A 17,450-nucleotide genomic window follows, 5' to 3' on the forward strand; every position below is an offset into this window, starting at 1 on the left:
TGCATGCTTCTTAGCAGACACTCCTGTCAAATGAGTATTTACTACTCTGTATTCATCCTCCCCTTTGCTTCATAGAAGATTCCCACTCCATTTTATCTCATATAGTCCTATACCATCAAGTTTTGTCTTGAAACTTAAGGTGTTTATTTAACTTTTCTTTATCTTAATGATTGTCTTATCTATTTTAATTTAATATAAATTCGTTGCCATATGATTTCATCCTATTGATTTTGACCTTATCTAACTAGATAAACCTCTTTCAGCTATTAGCAGTCCGATATTTGTACTTGAAAGTAGCATCTTGTCTTTTATTTCTATAGGTTGGAGACAGAGGAATCTGTTTTTCTTGATTATAGCTTTAAGATGGGCTGTCTTGAGAGTCTGTCTGACTATTTGAGTAGAGATAGTCATAGGAATGATGGAAATAATCAATTTAATCACTTTATTAGCATCAGCAGTCTTTCCAATTAGAATATAGTGATTAAGAGATCTTAAGTCTTATAGAGCAACCTTCTAGATTGGCTACCAAATAACTTAAAGACCATAATATTACTATTCTATCATGTTCAACATAGACCCAAGACATCAACCATATTGAATACCCCTGAGAATCACTCAAGAAATTACTTGTAGCATATCAAGATTCACTATAGGGGCTATTCCAACTATGAGACAGTGTTACAGCAGAGTATGATGGAATCACCAAAGAGAAATACCCAAAATTGATAGAGAATATGTTTAGAAGAGTGGCAGAAGTGATTGGAGCAGAAGGAGGTCACACACAGTACTAGAATTATAGAGATTACATTAGTAAAACTCAAAGTCAAAAAAGTGTCCCAATGAGTCATCAAATTAAAATACTCATATCTTCACATAATGTCATTAGTTTCCCACGGTATAGGGAACCGAAATGAAGCTGAGATGCAGACCTTTCCGACATCACCCTAAAGCTTAGTCATATTCTCACGTCTCGACACATGATATAGCAATTACATGAAAAGCTACAAATATTGGGACACTTTTTTGAGCCACTGTATCTTCCAACAAGCTCCACCCTAGAAACATGAACTGTCGACTTCCTGCATGGCTTGTTGCGAGTGTAAGGAAGTGAATACCGCGTTGGGAAGGCCGGGGTGAGTGGAGTCCGTTGCATACATCACGATTGGTAAAATGTCGCCCGTGTTTCTTAGCCGGTTGTCATTCACAGACATTTTTGGCTCCAATAATTTGGGGTCGATAGGTAGGACATTTGAAATCCTGCAAGTAGATAAGCATGACACGTTTCGATCATACACAGAACTCCCACATGATGAAAGGCAACTTCCTCATCATCTCATGGAATTGAGGGAACTGGTATTCATTAGCATACAGGTTTCCCAATGCTGCCATAATGATCTGATGCATGGCAGATAGTTTGCGCCCTGGAGTTCTATCTGGGAGCCAGAGATGGAGCGCATGGTATACCTGATGTGATAATGCTTTTGTCATTTGTGTCATCAACAATGCGGCAGACAAACTTACCACAGTCAGCAAATTCGCAACTAGACCTGAGCCTAATAGGCCATCCTGACCTTGGATTTGTTCGGGGAATATATCTGCCATTCTCCCTTGGCAGTTGCCCTTGGTCAAGCCGCTGCTATTCTGAAATACGGATACCCAGACCAGTTCGCTGAACATGTGTAGCTGTACAATTTCTAAAATACCTTGTCGCACCTGAATAATATTGAATCTCAATCAGCTATGAAGTCAACTTGTGGGGTTTTTAGTCTCATACCTCGTTTCGATCATCTGAGGATAGAAGTTGAAAGAAATAAGCAGCCTTAGCGTCTTGATCATCTTTGTTGGTATCTGAGAATCCTGTGTCGGAGAGAATGCAGCCTTGAATGACCTTGCATATTTCTGTGTTACGGGAATCAATGTACTTGGAGAACTGCTCGCAATGATCAGAAGCGAGTGAGGGCGAGGCACGAGAAAGGCATACTGTCAAGCGAAGGACATCCCATCCAGTGGCTTGAACACTGGTCTGAGTTTCTACCATCACTGATTGTGCTGTTAAATAGTGATTCAAGGCGACTAAGGAAGGTGCTTACGTGGGTGCTCATGAAGTTCTTGCAATGTCATATGGCTCATTTCCACTGCCATCACAAAACAGTTGGAGAGTAGGCATTTGTCGCTTGCTAAGGCCCCTGGTAGTTTTTCAAGAAACTCAAATGGATTTTGTAACCCAACCAAGTAGCTCCCAACGTATATGCGCTTCGTGACGAACAACACCCGTTTCCAGAGCGATCCGTTTAATGCATGGTTGATAGCCCTCCGGTGCGTGATCTCCATTGGAGTATCTTCACCTCGCCAGATAAGGTCCTGGTGAAACACAATTGATGGACTAACGACGGAGGGGAATGTAACAATGGGATCAAAGTCTTCACTGTGAGTCATTTCAAACTGCATCAGCGAATTGTCGGTATAGCAGGAGTAATTGTATTCGATGTCGACAAGACTTGGCATAATGGATGGCATCAACGATGCCAGCTCTTCATCTGTGATAGCAGGTGCAAAGAGCTGCAATGCATGCGAAACAGGTGCGACATCGATAGCGGCAACCGAAGCTGCTGGAGGAGGAAAACCATGCAGAAACGGAGCCTGATGAAATTGGATTGTGTGGTCCAATGCGTTAAGCTGAGGATGAGGCAAATTTAGCACATGATACACAGTACTGAACAGGGAAAACGACACTTACAAGCCATACCCGACTGGGGTGCCCTGATGCATCCGGTCGACAGAATCCAGTTACGACTGCTCGGAGAAAATCACTGTCACCGAGCTACATTCATCCTTTCAGAGATGAAATTTCAGATGTTATGGATTTCTCACCTGTCTTTCATACACAGTGTGGAAATCTGTGTCCCCCGAACCTTGAGGGATAGCTAGGATTCCGACTATGGGTAGGTTTACATTGCTAAAACCCAAGACGGCCAATACCATCTTACTCTCTGAGCCCTACAAACCAGAATGATGAGACGAAACAAGGGAGTTATGATTACGCATGTAGAGAGGCGAAATTTTGCAGTGGTCGTAAGCTAAATACCCAACGAGTACATAACACCCATTAAACCCATCCAGGGGATATGAGTTAGTTTGATATAACACTTCATAGATGATAGCATACATTGTCAGTCTAGAGGAGAAGCATTAGCACTGATACACACGACAAATTTGTGACATACAGGGAGTTGGATGACTTGTAAAGCTTGATTCTGTTGAGGAAAGTAGAGCCAAAGGGGAGCTGCTTACGATTAAGTTATTTAGTCATTGGTAAGGTGGGTTTGGTGCTAACTGACCTTGCATGGCCATTGAACAAGGCAGGAAACAGTTGCAATTAGTGGCAAACGATACCTTGGTCATAAATAAAAGCTAATGGGCTGGACATGCCAACCGATTAGCTTGAAATGATCATGAGTCAGCGTTAGCCAGCCAGGAGTACAGGCCAAAAAAAAGAATGAATGAACTGAGTGAACTGGCAGCCTGGAAGAGTTGTCCGTCAGATTATCCGACAGATCGTCCGACAGGAAAACTGAATTGTTGTGCCAGGAATGACTAAATTTTCCACCAGGAATAAGTGCAGCACCAACAGTAATTAGTAATTTGAGGTAATTTGCCTGCCGTGAACCAGCCAGAAATTGATGATAATTGTCACAGATTGATGATGCACCATGTATCATCGGATGGGGTATATGCTGTATGTAACACTAATTTTCATAATTGAGCGCATGGTCAGTAGCAAACATTTCATCTAGTGCCTCAATGAGTGATTCGGTACTTCCATTTCATTCCTGCTCAAAAATCTCCAACTCTTCAGCGCCAATGTGATCCCATTCATCCTCATCCTCATCATGAGGAGCTTGCCAGCAGGTGGTGAGGTTTTCTTCCCTGTCTGAATGTCTGTGTTCTGCCTGTGTTGTCATCTGAGGGATAAATTCAGGCGCTCATTGCACCAAATTAGGGGGTTCGACGATCCGTGCCTCATGTGAGTACACATGTCCCACTCCAAGTCCATAATGAAACCGCATGATAGTGTCTTGGTCGACAAAGCTAACACAACCGTATTTACATTATAACACTTAAACCAAATCGGGAGGAATGCTCACCTATTGATGTAGTACTCACGCCAATCATCCTTATCATCCGCGAGAGTGGAAATTCCATGTTCGCTAGGATTGCGCTGACCCAGAGAAAAAGCTGGAATCATGTGACAAGCACGGAGAACAACCCCTGGGTCCACAAAGCCAAATGCATTAGGATCTGCAATAGGCATGAAGCGAACATGACCCAAGGTGCATGTCTCCCAAGCGTGACTTTGCACAGCTTCGTACCATCGAACGAATAGAAATTCCAATCGGCAAGATTCGTACACATTCCCCGCTTGAACAATGTTGATGTGATGTATGCCAAGGACCTTAGCGTAACGGTATTTGGCATTGTGGTCATCATCATTCAAATCATCACGATGCTTGAGTAGCATGATATTGCAGTGAGGCATCCGTGGATTAATCACATCTTGGGCCCTCCTAACATCATATGTCGTATAATTGAACCTTGCAATCATATGATGATATATTCTGTTACACTTGAAGAAAATTGAGTCACATGCTTGGTCGAGATGAGCTGATGTCTCTCCAGGCTCGAGGTGGTCCAGAATATGATTTTTCAACCGAGGTAAGAAGTCCTAATCAACATATCAGAAAATGATAATAAAGTCAAGAGCTAATTACCTTCATGGCGGGATCTTTTGTATGGCTGCAAAGGTAGTGACCAAACTCGTCGTAAATCTTCTCACTTTGGCCAATATAATGGTGTAGTTGGGGATTGCTTGCTATCTCGTTGAGTTCTTCACGAGGGTCTTGTTGTTGTTGTTGCCATTGTTTGATGCGGCGCAAGCGCACTTGATGTCGCTCGATCTGAGTGAGCTGACAAACAAAAGCCCTTCGATCAGTATGACGGTATCGACTTTTCGGCATTCGATGTTCTAATTCTCCCTAATAAATATTGAGTGAGAGCAAGCACAAGTGACAGGCTGCAACTTACTGGTTCAGTGCTATATGAATCTGTCGTCCCAAATTGACGGATTGAGGCCATGTAATCCCCAAGCGAATGAAACTTATAAGTCTGGAAATTAAACAACTTTTTCCTCCACAACTGCTTTGGTATAGGGACATCCTGGAGCTGCTTTGAACTTGCGATCTCTTGAACATTGGCGAGGGCACCTTCCTTAGGCTTCCAAGCTGCAGGCGCCCTCGCGCAACAATGTTTACCTTGCCTTTCTCTGCCCATTTGGATGCTTCCTTGGCCTGCCTGCGAGATTGTGCATCAACTTCACAGTCAAGTTCCTGAGTTTGGTATGCAGGGCAAACTTTTGCCTTGAACTCACGAAACCAATCACCGAGATCAGTAGTTAGTTTGTCGAGGATATCTCATGTTAGGTCAGAATGCATACAAAGCTTAGCGAGTCCGTGCCAGTGTGCCATGGTGAACAGAAGATCCACGATCATTTCGTTGTGATCTCCGGGGAAAAGGCCATCGAAAAATGGGATAGAACACTAGTGTGAAATGAGTTCCTGATGACCAATGGAAATTGTCCTAAAGACACACCTGTAGAATGTCTTCGAAATTCTGTGCAGCCATATTCGACATTTCGGAAGTGTTTGATGAGAACCGCCTGATGGTCGCTTGTCCGAACGGGGGGACATGTCTATACCTGTCACAGTTCATTGATAGTTAGCCTGCATCGAGGAATTATCAAATATTCAACAGACCTCTTGTCAAGCTCATGGATCAGGTCTTTATCCAGGGCGCAAAGAATCCTCAGTAAATGGACCAAAAGCATACGCCATACTCCAAGTTCAAACTCGTGCAGGAGATCGACAACGAGTGCGACAAACACATTGAACCCAAGTGGACCGAGGCAGTCCGAAAATGTGTTCTAATTAAGAGTTAGTAAGAACGAGAATGGAAGCTGATCATTATGCTCACAGAAGTTGGCACCCATGAATGAGGCTTAAGGAGTGACTCGACAGCTGTGCTATCTACACCACGATTCATCTTGTAGATGAAGCCACGTGCCATGGTGACTAGTTCATTTCTTGAAGCATCGGAGTGCGGAAGAGTAGCGCGCTGTTTCCTATCATAACTCATGCCTAGATTCTGGAGTTGTCCCATAGGTACGAGACACCATGGGCAAGGACAGCCTCCCAGCTGCCAAATGGTCGCAACAAGAACCCTGACTTTTGTGAATTGCAATACATTAAAGACAATAATGGCGACTTACTTTTCAGAATAGTCGGCAGAATAAGTGAATATTTGTGGGTAGAACCTGTGTTTGACACCGTCACAACACAAGATCACAATACCATGTTCGTATGCCTCTAAAAACTCAGGATCAAGTAAAACCCTCCACTGAGCCTGAAACAATTCATGGTGGCAATGAGTTGTGCATTCACGACCAATTCCCTTGCCTTGAGTGTAAGTACCTGTGAAGTCTTTGAAGGAGTCCGGAAGCTACAAGACATCAATGTCAATACAAACAAGAATTGGTTCAGAATAGCCATCATACCTTCTGAAAATAGGCCACGTGATTACCCAGATGGCAGGATGGTTTGCACCGGCAGTACTTGGATTCATTTCCAAAGTACATATATACCAGCCACAGCTTTGTGTTACCAAAAGATGTCAAGTGTGTGGCGTCTGACCAAAACATGAGTGCTACGACAACACAAGGTAAATCACATCCTATTTCTCCAGGAGACTCCTGAAGTGCACGGTGTGCATCCATGAAGGCCGATGAGGTATATAACTTGCCCTGGATGTTTACTTCATGTTCAAGATGAGGGGCGCACCATTGCAGCTGATAAGGCTTGTAGTGGAAAAGCTCATCGTCCTGAGTGTTTGCGAGTTTCTCCCGAATGACTGAAACCAGAGATCGATGGTAAAGGTCTGCCACAATATAGGGTCGAGCGTCCGGCTGAGGTGTGGTACAAGAAAATGGGACTTCAATTGTCACTTGTGATTTATGCCAGCCAGCATCCTCATCTTCCCATTCATCTCTGCCTTCAACATCAACACTCGCCCCTAATTGCGAGCTGATCTTGTCCCATGGAGTATTTCGCACCTCATCAGGATTGAAATCCAGACATCCGATGATATCAACCAATTCCTTGAAGCTCTGCTGAGACTTCTGCACGCCGCCGTTCCAATACCAATGACCCAGCTCAAAAGATGACCAGTTGGGGTAGGGGTGAAATGATATGTCAGAGATCTCAGCAGGGATATCCGCTGGACTAAGAACTGGGACAGAACTGATATCTAGGAGCGTCACGACCTCTTCCAGGTCATGAGATGGGGGAGTCGGTGTGAAACATTGGCGTACTAGCCCAAAAACATTTCTTGCTGTGCGAAATGGAGGTGCCCACGACAATGTTTGAGCTTGGATAGACATGTCAGTGGAATTGGCAGGTGGGTTTAACTCCGGTTGTTGAGGAATCTGACTGGAGGAAACACTCGGAGGAGGCTGCAGAAGCACATTGTCGTACTGTCTGTAGCGGATCGGCATAGGAATGCCAACACGTCGGCTCCTCCGCTGGGCCAGTGATAACCCCTCTTCGTCTATCTGCATAGATGCAGTGCCAAGCGTAGTGTCACATGCTGAGGCGAGCACATCGTGAGACAAATCTGCATACGATACCTCCCGAGCTGAGTGCGTTGTGAATGGAATTTCATCAACATTGAACTCCGGATGTAACGGTCCATTGACCTCGTCAGAAGATGGCAACAGGCCATGAGACTGCATGCTTAAAGACCTGCTATTACTCACTCGAGTCCGTTTTACAGAACCGAGGAGATATTTTGCTCTGGATAACACGGAAAACACATGTTTCTTCCCTCTCATACACGAGCATTGATGCTTGGTGTATGCGCTCTCCTGTGTAAACTCACGCGTACAAGTGCATCTGAAAGGAGTTGGACCTGACAGTGCCATGTCCATGAGAGGAGAGGATGGAGAGAATGGAAAGGACGAGGATATTTCTGTGATTGGTTCCATTCTAGAAGATCAGAACTCACCACTCCTGCTCGGCCCTTGGCGCCAGCGATGGCCAACGGCATGATCGCCTGGTTCCCACAGACTAAGAAACTATGGCACCAGTCGATTACAGCATGAAAGGCTGGACGGGCCATGATGATGCATCTGAAAGTCGCTATTATATTAAAGTAGAGGGGGGGGAGAATCCTAGGTACTCAATGGAACTGCCATCTTCACCTTCCTCTAATATCACCACCCCACCTAGTTATCATGAAACTGCTCAGCAGTTGGGAAAACTGATCGTGCAGGCTATGACTTACCGTTTTGCCCTGCTACACTATGACAGTTCGTCGAAGACAATGGTTGAATGGTGTTGGTAAGATATTGCTTAAATTCTGTATGGATCCTGAGTAATAACTCTTTTGAAAACATAGGCCTGCCAATGGCGAGGGACAGAAAATTCCGCCATCTAACCTGGAGGATTGTCGTGCCGAATACGATTTCAAATATCTGTGCTGCCTATGCGCTGACGACGGAGAGTACGTAGAGGCAGCAGTGTATTCATGGTGGAATGAGACCACAAAGAAAACTTACTGGATTGCAAGGTGTGCTTCTGATACATGCAGATACCAAGGTCAGTGTGCTTCATGGGCAAGAAAATTCAATGCTTATCACCACTTAGTGAAGATAGATGGGTTCTTCCAGCTAGCTCCTTCGATCACCTTTCGGCACCTGCGAAGAAGTATGAGTTTCATTCGTTGAAACACCACTTTTATTGATGGATGGACAAGAACAGAGTCAACGGACAATCTCAGCTGTTAAAATCAAGTGGACCAACCAGGAACAAAAAGAGTTGTTGAGAAAGCTTGACTTGTCTGATGGCGATGGGATTGCTGCAAGGGACTTTCAGATCCTGTTCAAATGCTGCAAAATATGCATGCGAGTAGGAGTAAGGCCAGCGATGAAGCACCACATCTGAGTCTGTTCAGGAAGGGTGCCTAAGCAATGCAAGTTAAAAATACCTACAATTAACATCTGCTAAAGATATTGGAGCATCCCACTATGTGGCTATGTTCATGCAACAATGTATATATCATCCCTAGTATACAGCACCCAGGTCCATCTGGTTGCATTTAACCATTGCAACCTCTTTCCACCACCCATGTTCAAAATCCATCCCGGTGAAAACACAACCATGACTGAAGCCAGGGCATCTCTCCCCACGATACCAACACATTCATCATTTAGAAGACGAAATAGAGCTCTGGCTGTTCTTGAGCACCAGCTTACTGCTTGCGTGTGTGCAGTCCTCCAACGATGATACATTAGAAATGTATCTGGACCTTCAAGACACTTTTGAATCCAATGGTGGGGAATAACCCCAACCTGCTGCGCAGATCCTGGCTTGGATACAATGTACGACACCTCAGCTAGAACTGTGCGCAAGCCAGAGCTCTACCAGTAAGTACACAGCCTTTTTCTTCCTCAACATCATGGCTGACTGAATCACAGAAGAGCGTCATACTGAAATGAATACTTTGTGCTCCCAGTTATGTCAAGGCTTGTCAATAATCCAAGGAGTCTATCTTCACCACAAATCAAGCAAGTCTTTTCTGGGTCGTCAGTTTTCTCTTGAGGTTGGTTGTGTTTAGTGAAGTCCTTGAGATGCCCAAACCTCATCATCCATCGCAGATTTTGATTGAGTTATTACTTACTTCTTGACACACACCAACCATTGATGCCTCTTCGAGGGAAAACAATTTCCAACCACCAGAAAAGCCTGCACCCTTCATGCATTTAACATCTGCCATCTTGGATACTCTGTTGTGCGTTCTGGTTGATTCTTCTCCAGCACTTCGCGCTTTTGAGGAAGTGAATGGAGTTCAAGCAGTGGTAAAGATACTCAAACGAGCAGGAACACCACACGAAGTCAGGTGGGTTACTCGTTCCATTGCTGTGCAATCACTGATAGATTGCTTGACCTAGATCAAGCTCTTGACTCGAGCATGCTTTTATTTTTAGTCGTTGGATCATTCCCCGACTCTCTAGCATTTGGATACTTGTACACTCAGGTAGTACATCCACCCTTTTTACTCTCTAAATTGAACATGTCAAATTTTATGCGAATAGGGCTGTCAGGGCGCAACTTCATCCCCTCGATGTTCTATCTTTTTCTGCTGCATCTCTTGATGTTTGTTTGTGCTATTCTTTCATCTGATCGTGTAGTTTTTCAGTTGTCAGATCCTTCTCAGCTCCAGGTCTTTTCGTGCACAGAAGGATGCTATTGTGGTGTACTACAATCATATAGTCTGCGGAGCATTATTCCTGTCGGATTGGCGCTGACACTACTGCAAGTTCAATTTCTCGAGCCAAAATTGAGCTCTATCCCTAAGTATGACCTAGTTACCCTACAGCTGGTGGCGAGATGCGCCGGATCACACCCATTTGAGGTTCTCACCAGATCTAGATCTCTCACAAAATCAGTTGCCACTACAAAAGTTTTAGTAAGTAATACATTGCGGACACATGCATCACCCAAATTTCAAGTGAATAGTCATCTGATCAGTGATGTCAACTTGTATATCAGAGCTATTTGATGGCTCAGCTACTCGTATAAACTTTCTTCAAATCTCAAACTTGGAGGGCATTGGATTACTGGATGCCTACATAGGTCTCATATCAGATGATAAGACCAGTCTATAATTTTGCGTCTGGTTGGGCATCTGAAAATTCTCCATACAGCTTGAAGTTGAATTGCGAATTTTATCATTTTTGCTCAAAGATCGGGTCTACTCTGGTGATCTTTGGGAAATTGTTGTTGAGTACACTATAGAAGTGAAACAGGAGGCAATATTGTGACAATACCAGAGCATCCGGGTTGGTCGAAGAAGACACGTGATCTTGGAGCATCTTCTCATGGAGGAGAGGAAGAAACAAGGTCAGATGGAAGTGTCTTTGTATAGCCAAGCCATCGACCACTTGCAACAGCACCAGATGTGTGAGCTTCTCTAATTTTGTCACACAAATCAATAATCTGAGTTGATTATTATTACCGCAAAGCAATCATTAAGCCTGACATCTGGTCTCTCTCAACAACATCAAAACACGCTGTAGGATGTGCATCGTTAACTTGTCCATGGGCTAGGCGAGAGAAATGTGAAGCTTGGTTAAACAGATGACATGCCTACCCCCTCCCGAATGATGAAGCTTGGATGGAAGACCACTTTTTTTTGCACAGCTCTTCTCTTTCACCACCTAAATTCGCTAATACACATGATACCAGGACATCTGAAATTTTCAATGTAAGTGCTCCAGCTGATTTACTTGTTTGCTCTCAGTCTCCCTGAAGTGCATCAGCCCTTCATTGCCTCTGTTGAACACATGGGTCACCACCGATGTCCAGGAAATCTTCTGTGATGCACTTCATGCCGAACAAGCCTGTCAAACAGGACTTATGGCACAGACACTTGCTACTCAAAACAACAATCCATACGAGCGCAACATCGGGTTGGAGTTTCTGATCTTACACACAAAGATGTGTCATGCCCAAGCTGAGACAGACCTTTACACAATGGCCATTGAACATGCTCGTGAATTTGATTTCTTGGACAACATTAGTGAGCGCGAACTGAGTTTTTTTCTTGGCATCACTAACTAGCCTCCATAGGCGTGACATCGTCTCCTAGTAGGATGGTCAGTTTGCTACAGGGAGTGTTTGTCAGACATACTCTGAATTGGAGAAGGAGCATCCCATGAGATCTGGTGAGCAGAGCAAGTGTCGATTCCACGAGGTGTGTATTCTTCCAGCACTTTTGCCCGATAATGTTCCTCTAACCAACGAAGTCTGTACTTCTGGTATAGCTCGGCAAGCCTTGAGCAGCCTGATTCCACAAGTTGGAGTCGCTCTTTGAGTTCAGCTATGGACTCTGCATCACCTGTTCCATGTGCTGCATCACTTCTTCCGTGGCTTTTCACTGTGAAAAGGGCAACCTCGTTCCCCGCCGAGAGGCGGTTGTCATCATCGTCCACCTCAACCCTAGGATTAGCATTTCCCGCTAACTCAATCCTAATGAAAATTATTCAAGTTAGCAGACTACATACATGATGAGTCGTCGAATAGTTACTGTAAGTTTAAGTTGATACTAGTATGTTCTTGCACTTTGAACGTCTGATGCAAGGATTCTGACATTGGTCAGTTTTCTCTGATGGTGAGCTAGGGCAAGGATGTGAGTGGAAAGTGAGTTTTATCTTTCATCTTTCATGATAATATGATTTCTTCTAGCCCTTCAGCGGTGGCAGCGTCTCCAAAGACTTTCAAGTATATGACTATGCCGGGCCGGTCATCCCGATTGCCACTAGTAGTTTGGCGTTATGTGCCAGTCACTCTGGCGTCACCACGCCGCTGACACTGTCATAAATTTCACCATTTACATCACGTACCGTAATGCTATGCATAAAAGTTGGATTCCAGCATGCACCAAGCCCAGGCTACCTTTTCATCCTCTATAGTTCTCATGACCACGGAGGACACCACTTTGAACATTCCGAGTAAACATGGATCATCAGCCCTCCGAATGGGACCCCGAAAAAAGGCATAAGCTGTCTGATGTTGCCCACAGGTTTTGTAGACTCATCCTCTCGCTGACAGCTCCACATCTGATCCGCTCATCTCCCATGGACGACACTTTGGTCGAACAGTGTTCGCATTATGCAATTACCCTTCCTTACTCACCAACGGTATCTTGAGACTGGAGCAGATGGAAGAGACTCCACTGGAGGACTTCTCCACTGAGTACATCAAAACGTAACTTTCTGTTCTCTCGCTGACTGGCATATTTCTGTTTCAAAGTGAGCGGCGAGAACATTGTGTCTTCAAGCAGCTCTTGGACTCTTATCCTGGCCTCCTGGAGCGATTGAAAAATGGATCAGAGGAGGAAATCCTTCATGTTGGAGAATTAGTGCATTGTTCTGTACATGTCCAGAGTTTCCTACTTATGATTTACAGATTGGCAAGGGAGCTGCGGGCGCAAGAGGCAACAATACGAAGACACTGAAGTCTGCAGTGCTCGATTGGATTTCTCCAAAAGGAGACGTAATTCAACCTCATTTACACAGAAATTCAAAGATTGACCGTGGATTCAATCACAAGCTTACAGGATCCTTACTCTGTCCTGCTGGAATGGACTGGACCGACCCAGAGTATGTATTGGTTTGCTAGTATTTGTCATCCTGAACAACTCATTTGCCCTTCTTTATGACAGGACGAAGGAAAACCTGCGGAGCGGCAAGATGTTGGTGTGTGGAGACCAATGGCCCATTTTCTTGTACGCCCAGTATACTTATGATCCAGATGATCTGTGGTGCGGTCTCCTTAGGAGTCTATTGCTTGTATGCATGAGTGATGTGCGTCTTTTGATGAAGTCCCCTCACTACATTGTATTCTACCAGGCTTACAAGCATGTTTTCACGTCTCCGAGTTCAGTCGAAAAGGAGCCTAAAGCTACAAGATCCGGAAATGCTTGCCTCCATGGCATGAACTGTGTTACCATTGCCTCTATATCTTACATTGCAACCGAAGAATACAAGGAAGTTGATCAACTACTGACGTGGTGGAATCGGTGCTCTAATTTCTCTTCACTATGTCACTGGGTCTCATACTGATTGCAGCGACACAGGCAAGTCTTTCCCACTTCGTCTGCTGCCAAGCAACTGGTCAGCGCCAACAGCGCCTTGTCGAAGATAAGACAAAAACGCCTTGCAGTGAACCGAACCTCAAATCTGAATGCAGTCTCTTCATAGTCTTAATTCTAGCATGTCCCCTCGTGTAGTACATCGATTACAGCCTAATGGCATACCATTTTTGCGCATTTCAACCCAGCTGAGAGCCTCTAGATCCTGACTAAGTTGCTTGTGAAGGCAGCTCAAGATGACGACGCAATATTCCGCTGTGAAACCATAGCTAGTTACAACATCATGGCATTATGCTATCTTATATCTACGCAAACAAGCCCTGCAAGAAAAGACATGCAGCTAACATTCTGCTTGTGCTTGGATAATTGAAAATAACAAGCCGGGATTGTCCTATCTCAACAGCATGAGTATGGAAGAAACCACATTACAAATAATCAGCACCTTGATACCTTACACAACCCTCTACAATGCAGTCTGGAATTGGGGGTGCCAGTCTGACCACAGCATTCAGGGAGAGTTTGTCGGAAAAAACCTGACTTGCAAGCCTTGCTTATGATGACAACGCTTCAGCGGCCAGACGATGAAGGGCACAGTAGTGTCATCATTCCACACCTTTGTACCAAAGGTAGTCCCATCAAACCAGTCGTAATTAGTCAGAAATGACCAACACAGGCCTGCATTACAATCATATACCTAATGTCCACGCCAATGGAGCTTTTGTCAGAAGTGCAAGGGCAAGCTAGGCTTGTATAATATTACCACACCAACACAAATGGGTATTGAGTTGTGGTGCCCTGGCACCCTTGCGCTGTAGGCGGTTTTTGTACAGAACAGTCTGGCCATATAAACATTGATACAATACTAGCATTTGTTTAGATATGGCAGAAGAAACAAAATCAGTCAAAAGTTACATACTAAGATCAGTATAGGGCAGAATTATTATGTGTTGTCACTGGTACTCAACCAGGTGACCATGGGCACTTTAGGCAACTTAATCTTCCTGGTTGGTATTGCAATATTTGGCATTTCGGCAATGAAATTGTAACTAAACTATCACACTTGTATATTTGGCAGTGTCCATCCATCTTAGTCCGGGTATTTAAAGCTTTGTCATCCGGAGTACAATTATGATGAACTTTCTACAAATTTTATATCGGATAGAGCTTTCTAATACTTTGTCATTTTCGGGTCATTTGCCTGATGTGTACACATCCATCACAACCACCAGTTGTTTTCTGTCTGTTCTCTGTTGCTCAGTGTCACCGATTCATCGTCTTTTTTTCTCCACAATGGTGTTGATAGTCTCGGGAAAACTCGAAACATTGCTCACCCCGCGCTCCATGAAGCTGTCATTTTGTTCTTCTATACTGGGTCTTATTGTATTGCTCGCAGGAGACCTGAGGTTTTCCGTGAGCAGCTACCACTGGAGTGCTTAGCTTTGGTTTGCACTGCGGTATGTTGTGATACTTTTACTTGACAATATACTGACACTTTTCAAGTTCAATTGTGTCCTCGACGGTTTAGTCAAGAACGGTAGCAGAAAGTTGTACCCAAAGTTTTCCGCCAAAGAGTACAAGTCAATCTATATCACGATGGTTGGGCTACTAAACGATATCATTTGGGACCCTTATTGCGGACCCAAGCTGGTAGAGCAGCTTTGTTCGTGGGCTGTGTCTGGATGGCAAGTTTTTTTTCGAGTTTTTCAATACTAATATATATATTTCACGCAGGGCGCAGTCCTTCAAGGTTGATGGCAACGATGTTTCGAAGCATCATCATCTACAGGTTCTGCTTGATTAAGTTCCTTTACTACGAGTCCTTACTTTTAGCATACCATGCATTCATGTTTTCTGCCAATTGAATACATATCACGATTGTTGTCCTATTTGTACATGTGAAGACAGTTGGGCAATTGATATGACATTGGCAAACTCTGTACGTGCGAAGACAGTTGAGCAATTGGTATGTTATTGGCAAATTCTGTGCAAAAATTCCCAATGTGATGTAATACTGTAGTGAACTGTCCAGTAGGGACCAAGCTGTGGCCCTGTGACACTGTACAGCTCTGTACAGATCTGTACAGAACATTGTAGTTTACTGATGAATCTCAATGGTGTGAGATATGAATTTCATTAGTGAAACTGACTTGGTGGAATTTTTGTTCTTCCTCGGACGCGGTAGACATACTATTGGCATTGGCACTGTGATATAAGATTTGGATATATTTGCATTATTGTTGATATACAGAAATAGTCCTGTGGCCTAGCGGTTAACAATGATGCACCTTTCATTACTGGAGGTCTTGTGTTCGCATGTTCAATCCTTGCCAATGGTGAACTATGCTGCGTGAAATGCCTTCATGTAGCGTTGGACACCCAGGCTTGATGTGTGATGTGGTCTCATATTCTTTTGCTAGATACATATACCCTATCAAATTCAATGGTTATGTCGTCAATAATCAGTGGCCGCACCATCGAAAGTCAGTGATTTACCGCATTGAATTCAGTGACCATGCCAACAACAATCAGTGATTCAACCACTGATGTCCATTGTCTTTTTGGGGGATTCAATGGCCTTCAATTCATTGCACTACCTCATTGGTTTCAGTGGCTCTCTCTATTGATTTTCAACGTTTTCTCCTACTTAAATTCATGGGCTTTCCTTTCCACAGTGGCAAGAGTCTGCACAGATTACTCGTAAAGCCCATGATCCTGTCCAAGTACCAGACCTGAAGACTGTGAACTTGCCATGAAAATGCCTTCCGCAGTTTCTGTCTATCGCATTGCTGAATACGGCACGAACTCGCGAAACTTGTGGACTATTGTTTGGAAAAGACAGGAAATAAATTTACTGTTACAACACTCTTGATTCCGAGGTAGCATTTGACGAGTGATGCTTGCACTATGGACGAGGAAGAGCTCGTCCTGCAATTCACGGAAGAACGATCTTTGATTACCTTTGGATGGGTATGTTTCCTCTGGTTGGTCTGTGTATCTGCATCTAGCGATTTTCGTTGGATTCACATGCACCCTTCGCAATCCTGCGGGTCCTTAAATTTAGCACAGAACCTCTTGCTTACTGGTCCTTTGCGAAGGCTTTATGTCGTCGGTTGATCTGCATACACATTCTGGATTCCAGTGTATGCTTCCGGAGTCTTTTGCCTTGGTTTGCGCACTAAAGTTCACTCCCAAGTGCGTACCACATTGCTCATACCACTCGTGTCTTAATTCTTTTCACATCTAGCTTTGAAATTTTCTGCCTCACCGACCCCTCAGGCTCGCAAACAACTTTGGACTGCAATGTTAAGGAAGCCTTCCACCCGCACCCAGAGGTGCCGATCTACACCGTGTGTAGCTTCTGGATTGGTTTGTCTGCAGCTATTGATCAGTTGTTTAGGATGCAGACAAGGGGCAGGTGCAAATGAAAGACATCCCGCTGGAGATCGTGGATCTGCGATGATGCAGGGCTCAACATTTTCCTGACTTTGATCTATAATTCACAAACGCAGCATTTCTGACGCTTGGCATCTGTACAATTCACATCCATTACCCCCTACATGCGCACGCCTTCGTATCGGATATAGCGCCTGTAAGATGACAGTGGTATCATCCATGTAATGGACAGGCATGTCTACATTAAGCATACATGAGACTCTGTCGATGTCTTCTGCGCCCAAGGCGTGTCTTAA

General features: G+C 44.3%; 4 protein-coding genes across 4 annotated transcripts; 3 read left to right on the forward strand and 1 right to left on the reverse strand.

Annotated features, from left to right (window-relative positions):
• Positions 1 to 1,055: 1,055 nt before the first annotated feature.
• F5891DRAFT_1193433 (uncharacterized protein) lies at positions 1,056 to 3,351 on the reverse strand (the record flags this gene model as incomplete). Its single annotated transcript, XM_041367742.1, has 11 exons — positions 1,056 to 1,257; positions 1,307 to 1,464; positions 1,522 to 1,713; positions 1,775 to 1,930; positions 1,982 to 2,040; positions 2,091 to 2,676; positions 2,738 to 2,821; positions 2,872 to 2,997; positions 3,167 to 3,175; positions 3,225 to 3,283; positions 3,339 to 3,351. The coding sequence occupies 11 exons, from the start codon at positions 3,349 to 3,351 to the stop codon at positions 1,056 to 1,058; spliced, it is 1,644 nt and encodes a 547-aa protein (XP_041221776.1).
• Positions 3,352 to 8,184: 4,833 nt separating this feature from the next.
• F5891DRAFT_983720 (uncharacterized protein) lies at positions 8,185 to 9,050 on the forward strand (the record flags this gene model as incomplete). Its single annotated transcript, XM_041377352.1, has 5 exons — positions 8,185 to 8,282; positions 8,337 to 8,447; positions 8,506 to 8,676; positions 8,698 to 8,705; positions 8,863 to 9,050. The coding sequence occupies 5 exons, from the start codon at positions 8,185 to 8,187 to the stop codon at positions 9,048 to 9,050; spliced, it is 576 nt and encodes a 191-aa protein (XP_041221777.1).
• A 3,575-nt stretch (positions 9,051 to 12,625) lies between these two features.
• F5891DRAFT_1130398 (uncharacterized protein) lies at positions 12,626 to 13,870 on the forward strand (the record flags this gene model as incomplete). Its single annotated transcript, XM_041364521.1, has 7 exons — positions 12,626 to 12,690; positions 12,720 to 12,875; positions 12,921 to 13,029; positions 13,077 to 13,270; positions 13,333 to 13,459; positions 13,520 to 13,689; positions 13,747 to 13,870. The coding sequence occupies 7 exons, from the start codon at positions 12,626 to 12,628 to the stop codon at positions 13,868 to 13,870; spliced, it is 945 nt and encodes a 314-aa protein (XP_041221778.1).
• Positions 13,871 to 16,665: 2,795 nt separating this feature from the next.
• Positions 16,666 to 17,287, forward strand: F5891DRAFT_1248177 (uncharacterized protein; the record flags this gene model as incomplete). The annotated part of the gene is made up of 4 exons (XM_041369848.1): positions 16,666 to 16,728; positions 16,901 to 16,953; positions 17,006 to 17,108; positions 17,159 to 17,287. The coding sequence occupies 4 exons, from the start codon at positions 16,666 to 16,668 to the stop codon at positions 17,219 to 17,221; spliced, it is 282 nt and encodes a 93-aa protein (XP_041221779.1). The 3' UTR covers positions 17,222 to 17,287.
• Between the last annotated feature and the right edge of the window lie 163 nt (positions 17,288 to 17,450).

The sequence above is a fragment of the Suillus fuscotomentosus genome (genome assembly GCF_016647785.1).
Source record: "Suillus fuscotomentosus strain FC203 chromosome Unknown F5891scaffold_58, whole genome shotgun sequence".
NCBI lineage: Eukaryota > Fungi > Basidiomycota > Agaricomycetes > Boletales > Suillaceae > Suillus > Suillus fuscotomentosus.